Below are 21,865 nucleotides of genomic sequence, written 5' to 3' on the forward strand. Positions count from 1 at the left end.
AAGTGTAGCCATCTCTATGTAAAACATTGAATTCAGCTTTGACAGCGCACGGGAGAAATACAGAATCCAATCTCTCTTTCTCTCTCTCTAGTGTCTCCTGCCTCGCTCTACCTACCACGGCTCCATCAGCTCTGACTCCACAGCAAGCGAGCAGCTCAGAAGCTGCAGATGTCCGAGACTCTCAGTCAGTCTTCCTACCTGTCTCCATCCTGTCCTCCTGTCTGTCTTTCAACAGCAACAGTATGAAGAAACAACAAAGACTTTGGTTTCTGTTCTGGGTAAGACATCTTATATGAAACACCTTTTTTTACAGGCCTAAAGTTTAATGTATTTAAATTCAAGGGAACGAGCTCAGGTCCATAGTTTTTAATCATGTGAGCACCTCGGATGATTCTCTGGATGCTTTTTCCTTTTTTATTTGTGGTGTAATTTTGGTCATTGAACACGTGTCGTGTTGTTTCCAGGTGTCTGTTTGTGGTGTTGGTTTGGTGTTTTGCTGGCACGATTTGGACAACAGCGAGTACGACTGTTGGCCTCTGGACAGGCCCAACGAGTACAACATGATCGACTGTGGAGGTGAGAAAACAGACGGCAGTTACAATACAATCATTAACCGTAGGTCTTGAAGAGAGATTTTGGTTGGTCTCGAGATTAAATAACAAGTATTACAGCTCCCCAGTGAAGGCTGAAATTATTTATTTTAAAGATTGCAGTCTAAAATCTCTGTCTGTCTATTATCCTGTGGCTCTTGTCCAGGTCTGGAGATGGCTTGGGTTCTTCGTCCTCCAGAGTTAATAAAGAGTGGTGAGGTATTCAGTGTCATATACTCGGTGACCGCCCAGGACTCTTTCTACCACTGGGCCGTCCAAAACCGCGTCTTCACTCAAAGGTAAACTGGTTAAACTGGGTATAAAGCAGAATAATTTTAGACTGAACAAAATAAACTAGATAAACTGGTCTGCTTTGTCTGTGTGTTCAGTGACATAGAAGACGCTGAATCAGCTCGGAGGTTCTGTGAACATCACGAATGTCCGGCCAACTGGAAAGATGCAAATGGCGAGAACTGCTGCATTCACCACGCTAACATCCACTCCTGCCCGCTGGGATACATGGTGCACTGCTTCTTCTTGTCTTCATCACTCCTCTCTGTAACACAATCCACAGAGAACTCCAAATTCTAGTTGCAAAACGTAGTTTGGCAAATTTTGTCACCAATCCTCACACAATAGCGTACTATGGAGATACAGGTTAATCCCAAGGTTGGTCAGCTCCAAAACTTAAACTGTTTACACAGTTTAACTCAAAATTGGGACCATAATTTACTAAATTATGCTGATTTCAGTTCAACTTTAAACTCGCAACAGAGGCCATAAATAAACCAGACTAGTGTTTAATGAGGTCACAGATTACATAAGCAGTGGGATCATTTTCTATTAGACTTCTTGACATATTCACTTATTTTCTACCCAAAGTAGTCACCCCTTAGTGGTGAGAAACTGCAGGTCTAAGACACCTTAGGATCCGTTTACTTTTCCCAGATCTACTTTCTAGATGTAGTCCATCTATGTAATGTCTGACAGATAAGTAAACAGATAAAAAGCTCTCTCATAAAAATAAAGTTTTCTGTTTTTTCCTCACTAACAGACAACAGAGAGCATTTGTGGCCCCTGGATTCCTGATGATGGAAAAATCTTCACACATACCGTCTCGACCTCTGGGAAGATGACCCAGACCAACTGGACCGCGAAGGTAACACACATGCCAGTTTATCTTAATAAGTCCATATCTCACATAGTTCCTCTTCAAAAATAAATATAACTCCACCACTAATTAAATGGATTTAGGTCAATTAATTCAGAGAATAAGAGTAGAGCCACATTGGAAGGAGCCAGTTCACCCAGTTGATGCCCCCTGGATGCCTCGTAGGTGAGGTATTCCAGTTATGTCCTATCAGGAGGAGGCACCAGGGCAGATCCAGGATTTGCTCAAGAGATTATATCTCACAAATGGCTTGGGAACAACTCGGTGTCCCCTCTGGATAAACTAGAGGAGGTGGTGAAGGAAACCTGGGCTTTTCTGCTCAGACTGCTGCCCCCACAACCCTAACCTGGATAATCGGTAGAAAATGGCTGGATGGAAGTGTAATAGTGAACATTAAGCCTAAATAATTGTTTAAAATAGTTTACATTAATCCATACACAACACACGATTGGGCATATCCAGCAATGAGGTCACTGAGGTCTTCAAAAGTACAGCAGTTTCTCAATGAAACAAAAACTTAAAATAGGAAAACTAACATTTTAGGAACATACTAATACACTTACTGGACCTACAGGTCATCTCATTGGTTGCATTTAGCAATTTAGGTTGATGCATAACTCAGCAGGAATGATAACTGTCTGGTTTAAGCACAAAGAGTGAATCACTGGATCACTAGAGCCAGAGCCATTGAAAAATTAACCTTTTCCCTCGTGCTGTCATTTCAAGTGAATGAATAATTCTGTATTTTGCTATTCTTTTTTATTCCATTGTTTTATACAGACAGTGTTCTTCTTCCTTAATTCTAGTATTTACACCCTACATTGTTTCTGCAAAAGAGGAAGCTGTCCAAAAAGCATCTTTTACAGTTTTCAAAATTTCTGGTTTGACTGTTATTTCAAGTCTAGGACCTAGTCTCTTCAGAAATGAAGCCTTTTGTACTGGTGACTGGAGCCCAAGTGGAGCCCAAGTTTCTTTAAATACAGAACATTAAGCAGAAAAAAGATGTAACATATGCTTCTGTACAGACAAACCTATTTCATTCAAAGTAGGGCAATACTACAATATTATAATCAATCAATCATCAATCAATCTTTATTTATAAAGCACTTTTCATACAGAAAAAATGTAGCACAAAGTGCTTTACATAGTTAAAAGCAGCCCAGCCCACCCTCCAACTCACTCCCCACACTCTCAATACACATATATCCCCCCACCCCCACCCACACACACATACACACACGCGCACACTTAAAGAGTAAAAATTGGGCTGGGCTCGCATGAGCCAAGTGAGGAAACATTATAACAGAGAGCCGTCTGCACCGGGAGCCGGTCACAGACCGCAGCCTCCGGGCTGGGCACACAGCCGGAGGGAGGCAAAGGAGCCCCCCAACCAGGCTGAGAGGACCCCAGAGACCCAGCAGCCACGGTCAATAACTGTCCCAATGACAAAATAATATAATTGCATGCAGATGCTACACTCAGTTACTATTAAATACTCACATTCTGATTCTTTGCTGATGTTTTGTCTACAGCCAGTTAATCTAACATGTTGATTTGTAGGTGGTTCTGTTTCATCCTGGCTTAAACTCACTCATCGCTCACATTCGGGTCGGTACCATGCAGGTTGCCCTGGAGGCCAAAACCACCGTGTTGCCTGCTGTGGGTATGTTTTTCCCCTCTCAAAATCCTGACTTGACTATAAGAAGTGCAACAAGGAGTGCACAAAAGCTTCTGTATTAGATCATATTGTCATTGTTATGTGAACATTTTCTGGCCACTGATGACAGAGATTATACTGATAACCCAGCAGCAAAGATGTCATAAGGTTCCAGCAGTCAGTCAACCCCAAACATAGTGTTGCCATAAAAAAGTAAATAAGTCACAATTTCATCTTTAAATTTCACCCTTGAAGTCTGTGGTGATGGTGTCTGTGAGGAGGCGGAGTTTTGTTCCACCTGTCCAGCTGACTGTGGTGAATGCCCTATGTCCCCTTCCACGAAGATTGCCATCGGTCTGCCACTCAGTCTGCTCTGCCTCTCCTTCATAATGACTGCTGTGGTAAGGACTCACACAACAACACACATATGCTCAAAACAAAGTCTGCCAGTTAAAAATAAATAAATAAATCTGTCTCTTGTAGTGGCTAAGGTACCAGAAACAGAAAATGTTGTGGGACGAAAGCTGGATCATCGACTTCTCTACAATAAAACAAGGTCCTTTTAACAGTCTACATAAAACTCTGAGAGTAGCTTAGTAAGTACTGAAAGGCTCTGAGTGTATGCTGGAATTGCCTAAAAGCTGCACAAGAGAGATATTACTGCAAAAAGAGTATGAACCAGATCTAAAACATTACAGTGCAGAGCAGGACACAAAGCACCACAAAAAAACTTAATTAACAGCACTGATTTAGAATGATTTGAAATGGACCCACATCTGTAAATTTGTATACATTTTATGTACATGAAGGAAATCTAAAACTTAACTCTGTTTTTCTCTGCAGATCAAGAGGGGCACATGACCATGGGCAGCATAATGAGTGTACCAGTGGGGAACAATGACAGTCATACTAGCTGTGTATCAGCGCTAAGCACCTGTACAGGACAACTGGGAACCCGAAAAACAATGTTCACCTGCACTGGCATATAGTACGCCTACCTATGTAACCACTAGGGGTGCAACGATACACAAAATTCACGGTTCGGTTTGATACTTTGGTGTCACGGTTCGATATTTTTTCGATACAAAAAAATGTTCATGCCTTTTTAATTTGTCATTTAATAAAATTATAAATATATATTTTACCTCAAAAGTACCGTTTTTAAATTTAATGTTGCTGAAACAACAAAATAATAAAAATAAATAAATCTGTCTGATCAAGAAATCACTCATCTTTGGAAAAGAGAGTTTATTACAGAGAAATGGCTCTTTCCAAAATAAAAGCTATACTATACGCTTCTTCTGGGCTATATTCTCAGCAGCATATTAAACATATCAGGTCCCCATAAGGAGAATCATGTGCTAACGGCTGTCTAAATGACTCGGGTAAAGTTTGTAGCATGCGTGCTTGTTGTTTTTTTTGTCTGCTTCCACTTGTCTTTGCAATAGGATGATGTCGGCGTAAATGTGCAGTCATATTCGTTGTGTTCCCACCAGTGCTGTCAGCTTTAAACTCGTTAAAATGACATTAACGCCACAACACGGCAAATCTCCGTTAACAAGTTACCACGGATCGCCCCGTGTGTGGGGCTGGACGGCGTCAACACGTTAACAAGCTAAGTGCGCTAACACACTAGCTCCCACCAATTGAGCATTGCGTGGCACATCCGACATACTGTTTTACTTTTGTCCATCAGGGTCATGCTTCACATGAAAACCAAAATAGTTCCAAACGCCAGATCCGAATGAAGGTGGGGGAGGCTCAATTTCGGGTAGCGTTGAGGCAGTTGCTATGTTGCAACGAGGTTAGCTTCTGTCTCACTAGCTTGCGCTCCGCTCAGTGGATCTGCGCTCGATTAAATTTGATAAAACAAATTAAAACTTTTGTATTGTTCGATACATATGCGTACCGAACCGAAAGCACTGTATCGAACGGTTCAATACCGATACAAGTATTGTTGCACCCCTGATAACCGCCTGTCTGTCTTTATATAAAACTGTACTGTGCTATTTCGGATACTTTGATAGGCCACCAGGGCCAGTTTCAAGTATCTTTTCCTGATTCCCAGAGGTCAAGATTTTTGTTTGTCAAAGCCACAAGTTGTCCTTTGCCACTTCTGTGTCACACACTGGTTATAGCACCATCCATACCTATCGCCAATAGAAATGTCTCCAGCTTCCTGGTATATTATTTGGAAATGTATGTTAAAAGCCACTTTGTTTTCCAGTGATGGGCGCACCGTGGCTATCAAAAGGATTCACACAAAGACGTTCTCTCTGTCCAAAACCATCAGACAGGAAGTCAAGCAAGTCAGGTAAGATGCAAATACAAACCTATCCCCTTCATACTGCAAATACACAGCATGTTAGTCTGACTTTCTGTCTTTATGTTTGTCTCCAGGGAGCTTGATCACCCCAACCTGTGTAAGTTTATCGGTGGCTGTGTTGAGGTGCCAAATGTTGCCATAGTGACAGAGTACTGCCCAAAAGGAAGCCTTAACGATGTCCTTCTTAACGAGGAGATCCCACTTAACTGGGGATTCAGGTACTCAGATAATCACACAGACTCTTGCTTATGGTACAATGACATCTTGAGGTAATTAAGGCATAATGCGACTACACATAAAGTGTTTGTCTTTGTAAGTTAATTGGTCACACACATTTCCAATTCATTTGGGGTTCTCATAAGGTCTGTTTAGATGCATGACTGTTTGTGCCTGCCAGGTTTTCCTTCGCCACAGACATCGCCAGAGGGATGTCGTACCTGCACCAACATAAGATCTGTCACGGCCGACTGAATTCTCTAAACTGTGTCTTAGACGACCGCTGGGTCTGCAAAATAACAGGTGATCTGAGCGTGCAGAAAGAATGTTCCTAAAAGTATTAAAACTATACGTGTAAATAAAAAAAACCCAGTAAATACTTGTTAAACTTACCAGATATAAACTAGCTTTGAAAGTGAACGTTTGCTTTATTCCTAATTTAGTGAAGATCATTTTCTATAACTGAAATCTCTTTCTGAATTGTTCTAATCTCCGTTTTTTATTGTCATTTTAATTAAACCTAATTTTTGTCATCCTAAAATAGATCTGAAAAATAATCTAGAATGCAGCAAAATTTTTGATTATATATCTACAATTGTTTTTATTTACATATAATCTCCAATTAGATTACGGTCTGGGAACCTACCGCACGGGCGATGGGGCGGAGCCTCTTTCCACCTATCAGCAGAGGCTCTTGGAAGTGTACTTGCCGCCTGAGTTTCAGGACTCTAACACGGAGCCAACGCTGGCAGGAGATGTGTTCAGGTCACAGAGTTAACTTTAAATTTCCTTCACTTACTCACCTCAGTTCCCCGAAGACTTCCATCTGCCTCCCTCACCTTTACCCTAAACCAAAGCAAAACTGTAGTTTTAGCTCAGTCTCCACAATGTGATAAATAAATATAGATCAGTTGATACTCTCTGTATGTAAATTTCCCAGTTATTCCATCATCCTGCTGGAGATTGCAACTCGCAGTGATCCGGTCCCTGTAAGTCAGTCTGAGTGTCCTTTCCCTTCACTGTAACTGTGCTGCTTTCATGGTCTCCCTCAGTAAAATTCGTAAAATGCTTTGGTTTACAGGCAGAGGAGTCAAACCTCGAGTGTTCCTGGTGTCCTCCTCTTCCTGAATTGATCTCCAGTAAAACTGACAACACCTGCCCCTGTCCCGCTGACTATGTAGAGGTATGTCATTCCCTTTAAACTGACTGTTATGAAATGGTTGAAAGCAGGCTGTATGAAATGTGCTATCATTAATAAAATAAATAAAAATTTATAGTGTTCGTATGCTAGGTTGTTATAAGCATACTTTTGTAGGAAAAAATGTGTTCATTTATATACTCAGAACTTAGTTATAGTTCTTTTAACACAAATTACTGCATCAATAATTACAGTATTCGTACCATGAAGGTGATCAGCTTGTGGCACCTCAGCTTCAACTTCCTCATCTTCCTTCTCTCAGCGAGCTGTAGAATCTGTCAGGTTGAGGTTAGGTGAGTTAGCTCCCCAAATAAGCATAGTCATAAAATGGTTAGCAAACTGTTTGGTAGTAGTTCTGGCACCACCAAACAATTTATTAACTACTTAGTAGTGGAAGTGTTAAGTCCTCTCGGAAGAGGGAATCTGCATGTACATAAATATCGTCACCAAACTGAAGCTAAAGAAGAGTTCTAAAATCTCCTGGTAGAGGGCTGTGCTGACTTTGATAAAACACGTGGATGAACCACCACCAAGACCAGGAGATGATAAAGTACCCCAAATTATCACAGAATGCAGAAACGTCACATCAGACTTAAAACATCATGGATTCTGTGCCTCTACACTACTCCTTTATACTCTAAAACCTTGCTTTCCAAGTTAAACACTAAATTTACTTTCACCTGAAACGAGTGATTTGGACTTCTGAAGAACAGTCAAGTTAATGTTTTGACTGGGTGAAGGATGTCTGTAGCTGACAGCTGTCAGGTGTTCCTTGCATTTGTGGTCGTGTATACTTGAACTAGTTGATGTTTTGTTTAAATTATGTTTTCTTCTTTGAATGATCCTCGATGACTGAATATTCCATCTCAGCTGTTCTGCTCTTTTGACCCACCTGTGTTTCCGTAGCTGATTCGGCGATGTCGCTCTCATAACCCTACCCACAGACCTACCTTTGAACAGATCAAGAAGTTTGTGCATCGAATTAACCCCATCAAAACCAGCCCAGTGGACATGATGATGAACCTGGTAAAAACAAACTCTGTCAATACAGTGGACAGTCCAATAATCATTATATGTTATTACTATAGTAACAAACTGTGCACTGTACCATGTTCTCATGTAATATCATATGTTAAATTACATCAATGCTATATACTGTATATGTAAAGCTTTTTTCTTTTGTCTCTGTTTCAGATGGAGAAATACAGCAAACATCTGGAGGTGTTGGTGGCTGAGCGGACTCAGGATCTGATGCATGAGAAACAGAAAACTGATAGGCTGCTATACAGTATGACCCACAAACACACACACATACTAATGTGTTACTAGGTTAGTAGGATGATTCTGTTTCACATTTATTACACACATTTTCATCCAGAAAACATTTATTTGTATGCAGATTATACAATTCTCTATATCTCTGACCAGTTAAAACTCGCCTTTTACTGACATTTGTATGTTTGTGGTTCAGGTATGCTTCCCAAACAGGTTGCTGATGACCTCCGTCAGGGAAAACCTTCCCAAGCTCAGAGCTATGTCAGTGCTACCATCTACTTCAGGTAAAGATAGACTAGAGTTGAAAACCTTGGGGTCTTTAGTCAGATGAGGCTAATAATGCTGGTTTGTAGCAACCACATGAGCTAAATAAATTTCTATGGATTCTATTCTACTTTTCTATATTTTTACAGCCACCACAATAAAGGATGGTATGTGTGTGTTTGTGTAGTGATATAGTGGGCTTCACCCAGCTGTCCAGCAGCAGCACTCCTTACCAGGTCGTGGACTTCCTTAACAAGCTCTACACAACTTTCGATGACATCATTGACAATTACGATGTCTACAAGGTAGAAACCATCGGAGACGCATGTGAGTGACACACATGGTAATATATAGCTATATAAATATATAGCTCATCTCCGGGCAGCCTTTCCAAACAAGCCACACTTGTTTGGTCTTTTTTCTAATTGTACTGCCATGAACTAAAAGATTTAAAATGCTAACTGAAGCCGGTAGAGTCAAAGATGTAACTCTTTCGGTTTTGTTAATTTCTCTCAAAACTGACCTTGGTCCGACCTCGTGGTTAATTTTCTGGGATGTTGCTCTCTTATGTTAGCAGCATCTGGCTCCGTCTTACCCACTTGCTCATAAATGGAAGCAATAAAGGTGTACTTGGTTTTTCACAAGACTCTATAGTGTCCTGTGAAATCTTTTTACTTGATTGTTGTTTTTTGTTTGTTTGTTTTTGTGTAGATATGGTGGTCTCTGGTGTTCCACAGGAGAACGGGATACTCCACGCCTCAGAGATCGCCAGCATGGCTCTGGATCTGGTGGGCGTCTGTCGCACCTTCAGGATCCCCCATAAACCCAACACTCAGCTGCAGATACGAGCTGGGATACACTCCGGTATACAAGCTACTAAGCCACTGTAATAAAAAATTTTTGTTAAATCATTTTTCCACCCGTGACTCTTCTGAGTCCTTTTAGGTCCAGTGGTGGCAGGGGTGGTTGGGACAAAGATGCCTCGTTACTGCCTGTTTGGAGATACAGTGAACACAGCATCGAGGATGGAGTCAACAAGCGTTGGTAAGACTGCAGGACCTAATAAGAGTATGACTAATTATTACTGGAACAAATGCTGGTTACTGGACACAGACTTAACTTTCTTCTTCTTGGGGTGAAACAAGCTGGTATGTTCCATTTTTGCAGCCCTGAAGATCCAGTGCAGCTCCAGTGTCTTTTACCTACTGGAAGAGATTGGTGGCTACGTGTTGGAGTGCAGAGGAACACTTCAGGTCAAGGTGAGCTGTACACTCCCATTGGAGTCCAGTTAAGGTAAAACTGGGAGCTGCCCAGTTAACACTCTGGACCTGATTAATTTCTTCAGGGTAAAGGTGACATGGTTACTTACTGGTTGGAAGGGAAGAAGACTTCTCTGGTCTCCAAGGACATCATTGCAGACCCAAAGACAGCCAAACTCATCACCACGGAGACAGAAGAGGAAGCAGAGAAGAAGCAAGAGCTGTATTCATCAATACCGGGGTATCTGAATGACGATCTTCTCCTGGACCCAGCCTGAACCGCAAACTGTGGATCTATCTTTTGTTGTGATGTCCTCACTGTTAGCCTAAGAAGAATACATTACTGTGTTGTGTGCTACATTTCACATGTATGGTCACCCGGTGGATCTCATTAATCCACCGAGGAATGTTCAACGAAACTGAAAAACAGAATAATCTTAGTCTAAATTTTGCCATTTGCTATGTTTTTCACTCCAGTCAAATCTTCGCCTGATAGTTTATGTTTTACTATATTCTATGCTGTTATTATGTTTTTGTGAAGAAGCACTTCCCCATTAGTCGACTATGAGGATGAAAAGTTTATGTATAGAATTTTAATGTGACACCAGGGATGCTTTTAGATGAAGACAGCACCTGGTCTGAACCAATGAGTTACTTTGTTTCTTCTTCGATGTTTTGTCTTAAATTTGTTTACAAGTGAAAGGCAGAATACTGCAGTTCAGAATACTGCAGGTATATTTTACTGCTATTAGTTTGTGTTGTTTGTTGGACTGTGCACAAAAACTCAAACTGACATTAATGCTGAATAAATACATCCTGTGTTCACGGGAAGTTTTGCTGAAGTTTCTGCATATTCTTTTAATACATTCAGTCCCTCTTGTGAGACTAGAGCAACCCTGTCATAATTTAAAGAACTGCTGGAGGAAGTTCTTGAACTTTTTTGTGTCTAGACTGCAGTTACTCGTTTTATGGACCTTTCTAGGTCACTGTTTAGCTTCAAATCACAGTCACACAGATTCAAACACAATCAAAGACAATCTGCAATCGACTCGCTGGGGCTTTCGCAATCATGGCACAAGGTTTTGCAAAACCAGCCCTTTTTATAAAGTTCCATTCATGATCTCAAACACTGCATATGCTTCATGAAAAACAGGGACTCTGTGATTTCAAACCTGAAAAGCAGACATTTTGACTTCAAAGACTTTTGGTGGTACTTGCCAGTGTTTTCTTTAGCGCCTGTGGTTCATGAACATTTAACATGTGGCCATGTTGGTTTTATGTTTTGTCCCGTTTGCCTGTTTCAGTTTTATTTTTATGTTTTTAATCAAATCTTAGATTTTTTTTCTCCTATTTTTTTCTGTAAAACACTTGGAATAATAGAAATATTATTAGAAACGAGACACAAAAGTCAGCCTACAAACATACTGGAGTGAACATAATTATAGTTTAGTTTTTAGTTTTTATAGCATTTGTGTAATATTTCAAAATAAAATAGGTCAACAGTTAAAATGGTGATATCCATGAAATACTCAACAATAAACCAACACAGAGGTTTTTCTCTAAAGGCATTAATAAAATCAAACCAATTATATTATTCCATCCATTTCTTTCTCCTCCCAGTTAGTTTCATACTCAGACACTTCACACCGGCTGGTTAATCAGCACCTTTTGTCACGAATGTTCTGTGTGAATATTCATGTCACGTTGTTGAGCAGATGGAAGACTTAAAGAGATGGAGGCGATGTGGTCTGTTTACTTTTTTGTGTCAAAGATGGCTGACATGACAACTGGCGGACATGAAGAAGAAGAGGCTCTGAGGGAGAATAGATGAGTTCCCAGTTCCAGACTCTCCTGTCTACAGACATAAAGTGACAAACTGCATTTTACTCACAGCTGTTGGGTTTTGTGGCTTTGTTCAGAAATAATTTTTATTTTGGCCAAAAATATAGGTGGAGAGTTAAGAAAAGTAGATTTTTAATATTTAGTAAGCAGAGATGGGCAGTAACGCGTTACTGTAATCCGATTACTTTTTTCAAGTAATGAGTAAAGTAAGGGATTACTATTGCAAAAACGGTAATTAGATTACCGTTACTTTCCCGTAGGAACGCTGCGTTACTGCGTTACTAAAACCGTGATTTTTTTGCGAGAATGTCTCATGACAGTGACGTAAGCGAGTGCGACGTTTGTGGCAACAGCTGTGTGCAGAGCAACAATGGATAATATATCGAGTGCGGAGAGAGTATGAGCGTGCAGCGTTTAAAGTGTGGAAGTACTGAAATTACTTTAAGTTTGATTCCATAAAAAGTGACAAAAACTTTAGTGTCCGTTGTGCGTGGGAAGAAAAACTTCTTTTTACAGTGAAAAAAACCCCTAAACTTCCAAGCAAGCACCGAGTGCGCTACCATGTAATGGGAAACTCACAGAGAAACTCGCGGATTCTTCCACTGACCTCTGCGGCTCACCTGCACCAGGGTAAACCTCCGCCTACCCTACTCCTGCTTTACAGGTGAAAATAGAGCAACAGGACCGCTGAGTCTTTGACTTTATTTATTTTCTGCTGTGTTTTACTTGCATCTATTTGAAAGACTGAGTGTAAACACAAAAAATATTTTATTTTATGTGCTGGAATGTGCAGAAAATAGGTTTAAATGTTAAACAAATTTCTTCCAGTCAGAGAACGTTGCATATAATTAAATTTTTGCTTGATGCATAAAGTTAAAAGATTAAAACTAATAAAACAAGTTTTAAAAAGAGACTTTTCCATTTGATTACATTTTGTATGATGGATTATGCAGAAACAGTAGAATTGGGCTGAAAGATCTATCGCTTTATCACCTCTTCAGGTTGTAAATCGTGTTTTTAAAAAGTAACTAAGTAATTAATTACTTTTGAAAATAAGTAATCAGTAAAGTAACGGGATTACTTTTTTGGGGAGGTAATCAGAAATTAGTTACTGATTACTTTTTTCAAGTAACTTGACCAACACTGTTAGTAAGTGCATTTGACCCTCCCAAGATTACCAAATTAATTACTTCATTAAACCTGGTCAATGATTGTACTTAATTACACTCTGTTTCATTATATAGCACCAAATCACAACAAGAGTCATCTCAAACCATCCTGTATTCTAAGGTAAGGACCCTACAATATGAGAGAAAACTCCAGCAATAAAACAATCTCCAATGATCAAGCACTTGGGAAGGAAAAACTCTCTTTTTGACAGGAAGAAACCTCCAGCAGAACCAGGCTCAGGGAGGCCATCTGCCTTAACTTGTTAGGGTTGAGGGGAGGAAGACAGGACAATAATTACACTGTGTAAGAGAGCCAGATTAATAATTACTGATGATTTAATGCAGAGAGGTGCATAAACAGAGTGAAAGCAGCCTAAGCCTATGCAGCATAAAAAAGGGAGGATTCAGGGTCACCTGATCCAACCTTAACTATACTGTTCCAAAAAAATATATGAACACTTTGAAAACATGTCACATCTCAATGGGGAAAAAATCTTTCTGCATCTCCATACTGATAAGGGTAACATGTTAGGAACACAAGGATGCCACATTGTTTGCTGGGAATTAAAATTCGTCACCTAGCCTGTAGAGCAGGGGTGCCCAATCCCAGTCCTCGAGAGCTACCGTCCTGCAGCTTTTAGACGCACCCTTCTTCTGACACACCTGAATCAACTGAATGGCTTGTTATCAGGCCTTTGCCAAACTTGATGGCATGCTGAAGAGGTAATCACACCATTTGATTCAGCTGTGTTGGAGTAGGGATGCATCTAAAAGCTGCAGGATAGTAGATCTCGAGGACTGGGATTGGGCACCCCTGCTGTAGAGGACAGTGCGTTCCTCCATGGATATGCCTCACCAGACCATCACTGACCCACCACCAAAACAGTCATGGTGATCAATTTCACGCACACCATAACATTCTCCACGGCCTCTCCAGACACTTTCACATCTGTCACATGTGTTCAGGATGAACCTGCTCTCTGTGAAAATCACAGTGCACCAGTGGTGGACGTGCCGATTCTGGTATTCTGTGGAAAATGCCAATCGGGTTCCAGGGTGTCAGGCAGGGAGTCCAGGAACCACTAGAGGATGTTGTGCTCTCAGGCAACACTCATGAAGTCTGTTTGTGATTGTTTGATCAGAGACATTCACACTAGCAGCCTGCTGGCAGTGTTCATCCTGCTACTTATAGCGGCTTACAAAAGTATTCGGCCCCCTTGAACTTTTCCACATTTTGTCACATTACAACCACAAACATGAATCAATTTTATTGGAATTCCACGTGAAAGACCAACACAAAGTGGTGTACACGTGAGAAGTGGAACGAAAATCATACATGATTCCAAACATTTTTTACAAATAAATGACTGAAACGTGGGGTGTGCATAATTATTCAGCCCCCTTTGGTCTGAGTGCAGTCAGTTGCCCATAGACACTGCCTGATGAGTGCTAATGACTAAATAGAGTGCACCTGTGTGTAATCTAATGTCAGTACAGATACAGCTGCTCTGTGACAGCCTCAGAGGTTGTCTAAGAGAATATTGGGAGCAACAACACCATGAAGTCCAAAGAACACACCAGACAGGTCAGGGATAAAGTTATTGAGAAATTTAAAGCAGGCTTAGGCTACAAAAAGATTTCCCAAGCCTTGAACATCCCATGGAGCACTGTTCAAGCGATCATTCAGAAATAGAAGGAGTATGGCACAACTGTAGACCTACCAAGACAAGGCCGTCCACCTAAACTCACAGGCCGAACAAGGAGAGCACTGATCAGAAATGCAGCCAAGAGGCCCATGGTGACTCTGGACGAGCTGCAGAGATCTACAGCTCAGGTGGGGGAATCTGTCCATAGGACAACTATTAGTCGTGCACTGCACAAAGTTGGCCTTTATGGAAGAGTGGCAAGAAGAAAGCCATTGTTAACAGAAAACCATAAGAAGTCCCGTTTGCAGTTTGCCACAAGCCATGTGGGGGACACAGCGAACATGTGGAAGAAGGTGCTCTGGTCAGATGAGACCAAAATGGAACTTTTTGGCCAAAATGCAAAACGCTATGTGTGGCAGAAAACTAACACTGCACATCTCTCTGAACACACCATCCCCACTGTCAAATATGGTGGTGGCAGCATCATGCTCTGGGGGTGCTTCTCTTCAGCAGGGACAGGGAAGCTGGTCAGAGTTGATGGGAAGATGGATGGAGCCAAATACAGGGCAACCTTGGAAGAAAACCTCTTGGAGTCTGCAAAAGACCTGAGACTGGGGCGGAGGTTCACCTTCCAGCAGGACAACCACCCTAAACATAAAGCCAGGGCAACAATGGAATGGTTTAAAACAAAACATATCCATGTGTTAGACTGGCCCAGTCAAAGTCCAGATCTAAATCCAATCGAGAATCTGTGGCAAGATCTGAAAACTACTGTTCACAAACGCTGTCCATCTAATCTGGCTGAGCTGGAGCTGTTTTGCAAAGAAGAATGGGCAAGGATTTCAGTCTCTAGATGTGCAAAGCTGGTAGAGACAAACCCTAAAAGACTGGCAGCTGTAATGGCAGCAAAAGGTGGTTCTACAAAGTATTGACTCAGGGGGCTGAATAATTACGCACACCCCACTTTGCAGTTATTTATTTGTAAAAAATGTTTGCAATCATGTATGATTTTCGTTCCACTTCTCACGTGTACACCACTTTGTGTTGGTCTTTCACGTGGAATTCCAATAAAATTGATTCATGTTTGTGGCTGTAATGTGAAAAAATGTGGAAAAGTTCAAGGGGGCCAAATACTTTTGCAAGCCACTGTATAGAAAGGTGAAGAAACCCTTCCTGCTAAAGGGTTTAGGGCAATCTATGGCTCTGTCCAGCTCTCCTAGTGTGGAAAGAGCCTGTCTCCTGGAATCTCCTCCATGCTCTTGAGACTGTGCTGGGAGACAGCAAACCTTCTGTCAGTTGGACAAATTGATGTTCTGCCCTGGAGGACTTGGACTACCAGTGCAAACTCTGCAGGGTTCAGGTATCAACTCATGCTATCAATAGTGACACTGAGCCTACCCAAATAGAAAACTAGTGAAAAAACAGTCAGAAAAAATGAGGACGGAGAAATTGCCAGTGGCCTCCACCTGTAAAACCATTCTTGTTTTGAGGGATGCCTCATTGTTGCCCCTCTAGTGCACCAAAGCAGCTGAAACTTGCCAGACCAGATCAATATCCCAGATGTTTCACTGACTTGATGACATATCTGATTAAAAAGTGTTACTTACAGATTTTTAGCTTCTATCTCCTGAGATGAATTTTAATTTGATTCTGGATTTAACAGGGAGCCAATAAAGACAAGCCAATATTGGAGATATATGCTCTCTCTCTGTAACCTTCACTAATGCTGTTTCTTGACTGTGATTAGTCCTGAAACCTGACTGAAATGCTTCAAATAATTTTGACCTACAACTTGTGAAGACATCCTACTCCCGTGTGTCTTATCAAAAAGGAATATATATTTCATGATTTACTTCTACATGCTGTGTGTGTATACAAAGTGCCTGATAGCGAGTGAATAAACAGAGTCCTGCAGCCTCACACGAGTGCTTGTGTGTTTTATGGCTCATCTGCATGAGAGGTTTGAATACAAGCACAGCTGCAGAAGGCAGCTCGCTTTTTCTTTCCAGCATGCAGAGCAGTGACGTCTCACTTCAGAGGACATCGTGCTAATTTAACAGGTATTCATCATCCAATGGACTCAGTGCAACCATGTATTTATTTATTTTTTTTAATTAAATAGAAACAGTGCACGTTAATGGCCATCAATATCAAAATATAAAATGTAAAAATGCTGTATTTCAAAAAAAGATTTTTTGGAGATGCACATGAACTGACTACAAAAATCAGGAAAAGATCAAAACAGTAACCAAACCTCAAAAACATAACATGTCCTTACAAGGTGTCGTTTCATTTCTGATTAATTCCAAACAGGTTAAGGAGATAAACTGGATTTAATTCTATGTGTTCAATTTAAAAATTCAACACTTTGATTTAAATCCATAATCGAATGGGTGGCTAGTTTTGCATTCACAGTAATGCTGTATGGAGTTCAAAGAGGCGTCATTACAGGTGAAAGATGAAATCAACAGGCTGCAAGAGCACCAAGAAGAAGGGAATACAAAAGTGGTGGACGATCACAGAATCTTTTCCATTGTAATAAAATAAAAGCCTTTTATAACATCCAGCTAAAAGAAGACTTGACATGTCAGTAATGTATCATGAAGACTTCATAAGAGACAGTTGAGATGCAAATCATACAGGCTGGGTTAGACGGACAAAAATCCCCTGAATCAGCACTCTGAAAGTGAAGACTATTGGAAAGCAGCTGAGTACACCAACTGATCTCAACATGCTGTATTTCACTGCTGAACACGAAAACTAAAAAGCACGAAGGGCTGCAAACACATGTGAACACACCAACACTTCAGTACTTCTTTTCTTGATTTCAAATAGATTTTTGGTGATGTAGAAGGAAAAAGAAGCAAAACATTTGCCTCTGTCCAAATACTTTTGGAACTATACCACCTTGGTTAATTAATAAGTAGGTCAACAAGTGTTTTACCTAACTGAGAAAGACTCTGTTTAGACTCCAGACGCCACTTGTAGTTCCTAGGAGACCCTTATGCACCCCCCTCACATTTATCACATATTTCCAGTGGTTTCCAGAGGGCTCTGGATCTTTCTGGCAGGTGGGATCGTGCCCACATTCCCATCAATGTTTTTAATTTTCCATGAAAAGGTCTCGGGGCCCCAAACACGAGAGCAGATGGAGACACGATGAGCAGGATTTTAATTACAGATGACAGAAGGTGTGTGTGTGCTTGAAGTGGTTTTTGATAACAGAATGAGTATTTACATAAAGAGAACCCCCTCTCTCTGCTTCTCATTCTCTCCTTACCTCACTTGCCCTCACTCACCCATTCTGTTAAGAGCATTTACATATCTGAGGGCACACATCAAAGAGCAAACCTCTTCCTTCCAAATCAACCTCCTGTGTGTGTGTCTGAGGTTTATTTACTGAATACATCAGAGGACACACGTCTCCATTATTATCCCTGCTTCTGTTTAACATAAATCTGTTCAACCCTGGTGGCATGAAAATGAAACATCTCAACACACATGAGCTGAAGAAACTAATCTTTAATGTTGAAATATACAGAAAAATGACCAGATACTCGTTTTTCATTGCTTTTACATTAATTTAGAGGTAGATCAGGTAATATTAAACTACAAACAAAGCATCAGACCATCAGGTTTCCCAATGTTAAAGACACATTTAGACCTTAGGGAAGTTCACACTTGGGAGTTTAAATTGAATTTTAAAAAACAAACATTAAAAAAAACTGCAGAAAACTTTTTGGTGATTCAGCCGTAGTGTCTAGTTATAGAATTACATGTACTGAATAAATAACTTTGTGAATGTGAAGCCTGCAGTTCCTCTAATGTCCACTAGAGTGACTGTGTTAAAACATCTGACTTTACAAGACAAACAAACATATTTACACCCTGCTACAATAAAGGTTTTGAACCCTATAGCTAACTCCCCTCTTCTTAACAACTCTAAGGGAGGGTGAATTTTTTATAAGTCATCTGTTTAAATTATATTAAGGTTTAAAGTTTGCATTATTGGGGCGTGGCCTCTTTGACTGACAGGTGGATGATGACACAGGCGGCTAAGCTTCACCTCAGCTAATTGGAGTTCCTGAATTGGACCCCTGGACCCTGTTTATGTTGTTGGAGCATTTTTATTGTGATTATAAGACAAAAAAAGTACAGATTCCTGATTGGCTGACCAGATCCCAATAAATGATATGTGTAAGTGTGGGACAAAGTGTTAAAAATGCTGGGAGGTAATCCAATATATGTGAATGCAATTTTCCCAATTCTTTTTTTAAGTAAATATAATAAGATTTAAAGGGCGCTCATGTGATAGTCTTTACATACTCCTGCTGTTCCAACTGAAACTGTCTGTGGGTGTCAGTAGTGATGTATCCATAGATTATGTCAATAAAAAGTACACCAGAGTTTAGCTATTTTTAGTCAGTTGTGGCACAGCATACTGTGTCACTTCACACCAGACTTGCTTCCGTGCAAAACAAAACAACTACAACAAAAACACTATTTTGATTCTAAAATACTGACACTCCATTTCATTTGTGGTGGTTCCAATCATAATCACTAAAATGTGAAAATCTTATGACTTTCTGGCAATTTGTAACATTCGCAACATTAAACAGGCTAATCTTTATTTGACACATATAAAAAAGCCTTCCCTTGATATGCACTGGGTAAAAGCCACACTTTAGAAAAAGTGCAGAAGAAGTCAAAATGTGAGACAGATGTGGGACAATGTATAAAAGTCTCAATTAAAGAGAGAGATCTGGTCTGACTGCCCAAGAAGTCATTAATCCAGCTTCAATTACTCTAAGTTACTCAGCAGTAATTACAACATAAAGTATCAGAGTGGATGTTGTGGGTTTTACTGTGTTGTGGGCTAAACGCAGTCCCCATAGAACCCGCTCAAGTTCGGAGCTCGTCTTCATTGTTTCTCTCATTACGCCGTCTTTTCCCACTTTTAAACCAGTTTTTGGTTGTTGTGTCGTCTCCTTTCAGATCTGACCTCCTGGAAACCTCTGGTGCTTTCAGCCGCTTCTGTCCTCTCCTACCTGAACAGTCACCATATGTTCAGGTCTGAACCTCTGGAACGAGGGCTCAAAGGGGTCCATCAGCCTGAGACCAGAGCAGGAGGAACAGGTTTAACCTTCTGAAACCAAAGAACTTCACTTCAAAGAAAGTCCTTCCAGACACACTAATACATCCACAACTAAACAAACGACTGTAGACTTTAGGAAAAAAAAATCCTACAACATCCTATCGTGCGGGGATAAATGACCAGCCTGATCTTCAAGCTTCAACTCCACTAAAGGAGGCAAGCACTAAAGGGTCTTTTGTTATGTACCTAGAGAATCTAACCCACAACCAGGCTCATATTTAGGGTCATGTCATTCAGTTAGGAACTTTAATTAGCAAATTTAAAAAGTTAAGCAAAAATCTGACTGAAGCCTGAGATCTGCAGCAGATCACAGTTCATATACTGACCCCTGGTGGTGCTGCAGTGACTTCAACCTGGCTGGGTTTAAAGGGATGTGAAAAGAGCAGTGAGGTGTTCATATGAGCAAGGAAACAGGGTCTGTTTCTCCCATTTGTACCAGCAGCTAAAAGAGCTCTTCCTAACATGCTTTGTCTTTTATGCATGACGCTCACTTTGTGCTTTGAACAATACCACAGTTTACACCCTTTACACTGTGCAGGTGTCCGTGGAGATGACTTTATTTATGATACCACATGTCATCATGACCAGAACACAGACCTGTACGCTTGCACTCTGACGCACGGTCAGTCTTGCCTCAACGACGCGTCCTCTGTTCCAGCAGCCAAACGGAGGCGATCCTGCTGGCGTAGATCACATAAGACCAGGACAAAACCACAACTGCCAGCAATACCTGAAGGCCGGAGAGAGACTTGATTCAGAAGGACTTCAAACCTTGGAAAGATGGTTAAACGTGCTCTAAGCAGCATTTTTAAACACGTTTTGGACAATTGAATCTGTTCCACGAAGAGTTAAAGCAGCTCATGTCCAACCAGCAAGTTGTACCTAATATGAGTTGAGGCTGATGAGTGTATAAGACCACACACAACTTTTCTGTGACAAACTCACATGATGCTGACATTCAGACTATGACTGTTTTCCTGTCGTACGTAATAAACAAAAACTGAACCACAATAAACGCACACGATAAAGCAATTTGTTACATGTCGGTAATTTTGTGTTTTCACAATCAAACAGGCATTTCAATGTTCTACGTGTTCTATTTTTGATGTGAGTGAAAATTTTTATGCATTTATTTTTGGTCTTTATGATGTTAAATATCAGCTTGTTAGTGTCTTCCTCGCTAGCTTTACTGTTTCCAGGCTGTAGCTTGTTGCTAACGGTTACCGCGTCTAGTCCCGGTGACTGAGAAGTCAATAGAATAAATAAAGAAAATTTACCGCGGAGTAAATCCGGTCCAGAGCCCGCCTGCTGAGTGCCTCCATCTTCTGTTAAAACCTAAAAACTAAACACAAACGCCGCCTCACTTTAGTTTGTTTACAGTTCTTCTTCTTCGACTGCCGCTGCTTCTTCTTCTTGGATTTCCGGCAGACTCAACAAAAGGCGTATTGCTGCCCCTTCAGGTCCTTCAATCAATCAGCAGGAGATGTCAAATAAAGAAAATCAAATAAATTAGATAAATAGAATAACGGATGGTTATAATAGGTTATAAAATAATAGGAATATAACATTTTAAAAAAATATATGCTATTTTTATATAAATATATACAAATCAAATCAAATACTATGTAAATATCAATCTAGAATGCTACCTCAGCTGCACGTGCAGTAGACAGCAGTGAGTGTGCAATTGCATGTGTGCAAACAGAGGAATATAGATGGAGGTAAAACAAGTTTACAAACTCCTGTCAGGTGTTTAGGAGTCTGATGGCAGGAAGAAAGAGTTCTTCAGTCACACACTTCTACACCTCCAGCAAGAGGCTGGGAGTGTGAACACAGTTTGTTGGTAGTGAGTAGGGTCTTTAAGGGAGGAGCCAGGTATCCTGTGGACTCTGCAATGGTAGATAGAGATGTAAAGGACCTTCTTTTTCTTTCTTTTTGCAGCCTAATATTGGCCTCTGTCCCCATGAACAGAGATCAGATTCAGGAAAATGCTTGTTAGTGTGCAAACTACTTTACTGAGAATTCAGGGGCTGTGTAAGAAATGACTGAAACTCATGAATAGTTGTTGTTAAACATCTTAAATTTAGGCTAAAGATC

General features: G+C 40.6%; 1 protein-coding gene and 1 long non-coding RNA gene across 2 annotated transcripts; one reads left to right on the forward strand and one right to left on the reverse strand.

Annotated features, from left to right (window-relative positions):
* The first annotated feature begins 242 nt into the window (after positions 1-242).
* On the forward strand, positions 243-10,234 carry LOC146635343 (atrial natriuretic peptide receptor 1). The gene is made up of 23 exons (XM_085350517.1): positions 243-278; positions 465-576; positions 757-889; positions 980-1,112; positions 1,645-1,749; positions 3,322-3,424; positions 3,674-3,819; positions 3,902-3,974; positions 4,262-4,406; positions 5,646-5,732; positions 5,819-5,962; positions 6,142-6,263; positions 6,587-6,725; positions 6,901-6,949; positions 7,042-7,143; positions 8,065-8,184; positions 8,353-8,446; positions 8,630-8,717; positions 8,885-9,024; positions 9,409-9,561; positions 9,643-9,741; positions 9,865-9,956; positions 10,043-10,234. The coding sequence occupies exons 1-23, from the start codon at positions 243-245 to the stop codon at positions 10,232-10,234; spliced, it is 2,607 nt and encodes an 868-aa protein (XP_085206643.1).
* Positions 10,235-19,342: 9,108 nt separating this feature from the next.
* Positions 19,343-21,154, reverse strand: LOC146635344 (uncharacterized). The gene is made up of 3 exons (XR_014905471.1): positions 21,046-21,154; positions 20,366-20,498; positions 19,343-19,725 (listed from the first exon to the last, which is right to left on the reverse strand). It is a non-coding gene; the product is annotated as an uncharacterized LOC146635344 (long non-coding RNA).
* Between the last annotated feature and the right edge of the window lie 711 nt (positions 21,155-21,865).

The sequence above is a fragment of the Diplotaxodon limnothrissa genome, linkage group LG3, assembly GCF_057381915.1.
Source record: "Diplotaxodon limnothrissa isolate DT_005_m linkage group LG3, D_limnothrissa_male_GT1.1, whole genome shotgun sequence".
Classification (NCBI taxonomy): domain Eukaryota; kingdom Metazoa; phylum Chordata; class Actinopteri; order Cichliformes; family Cichlidae; genus Diplotaxodon; species Diplotaxodon limnothrissa.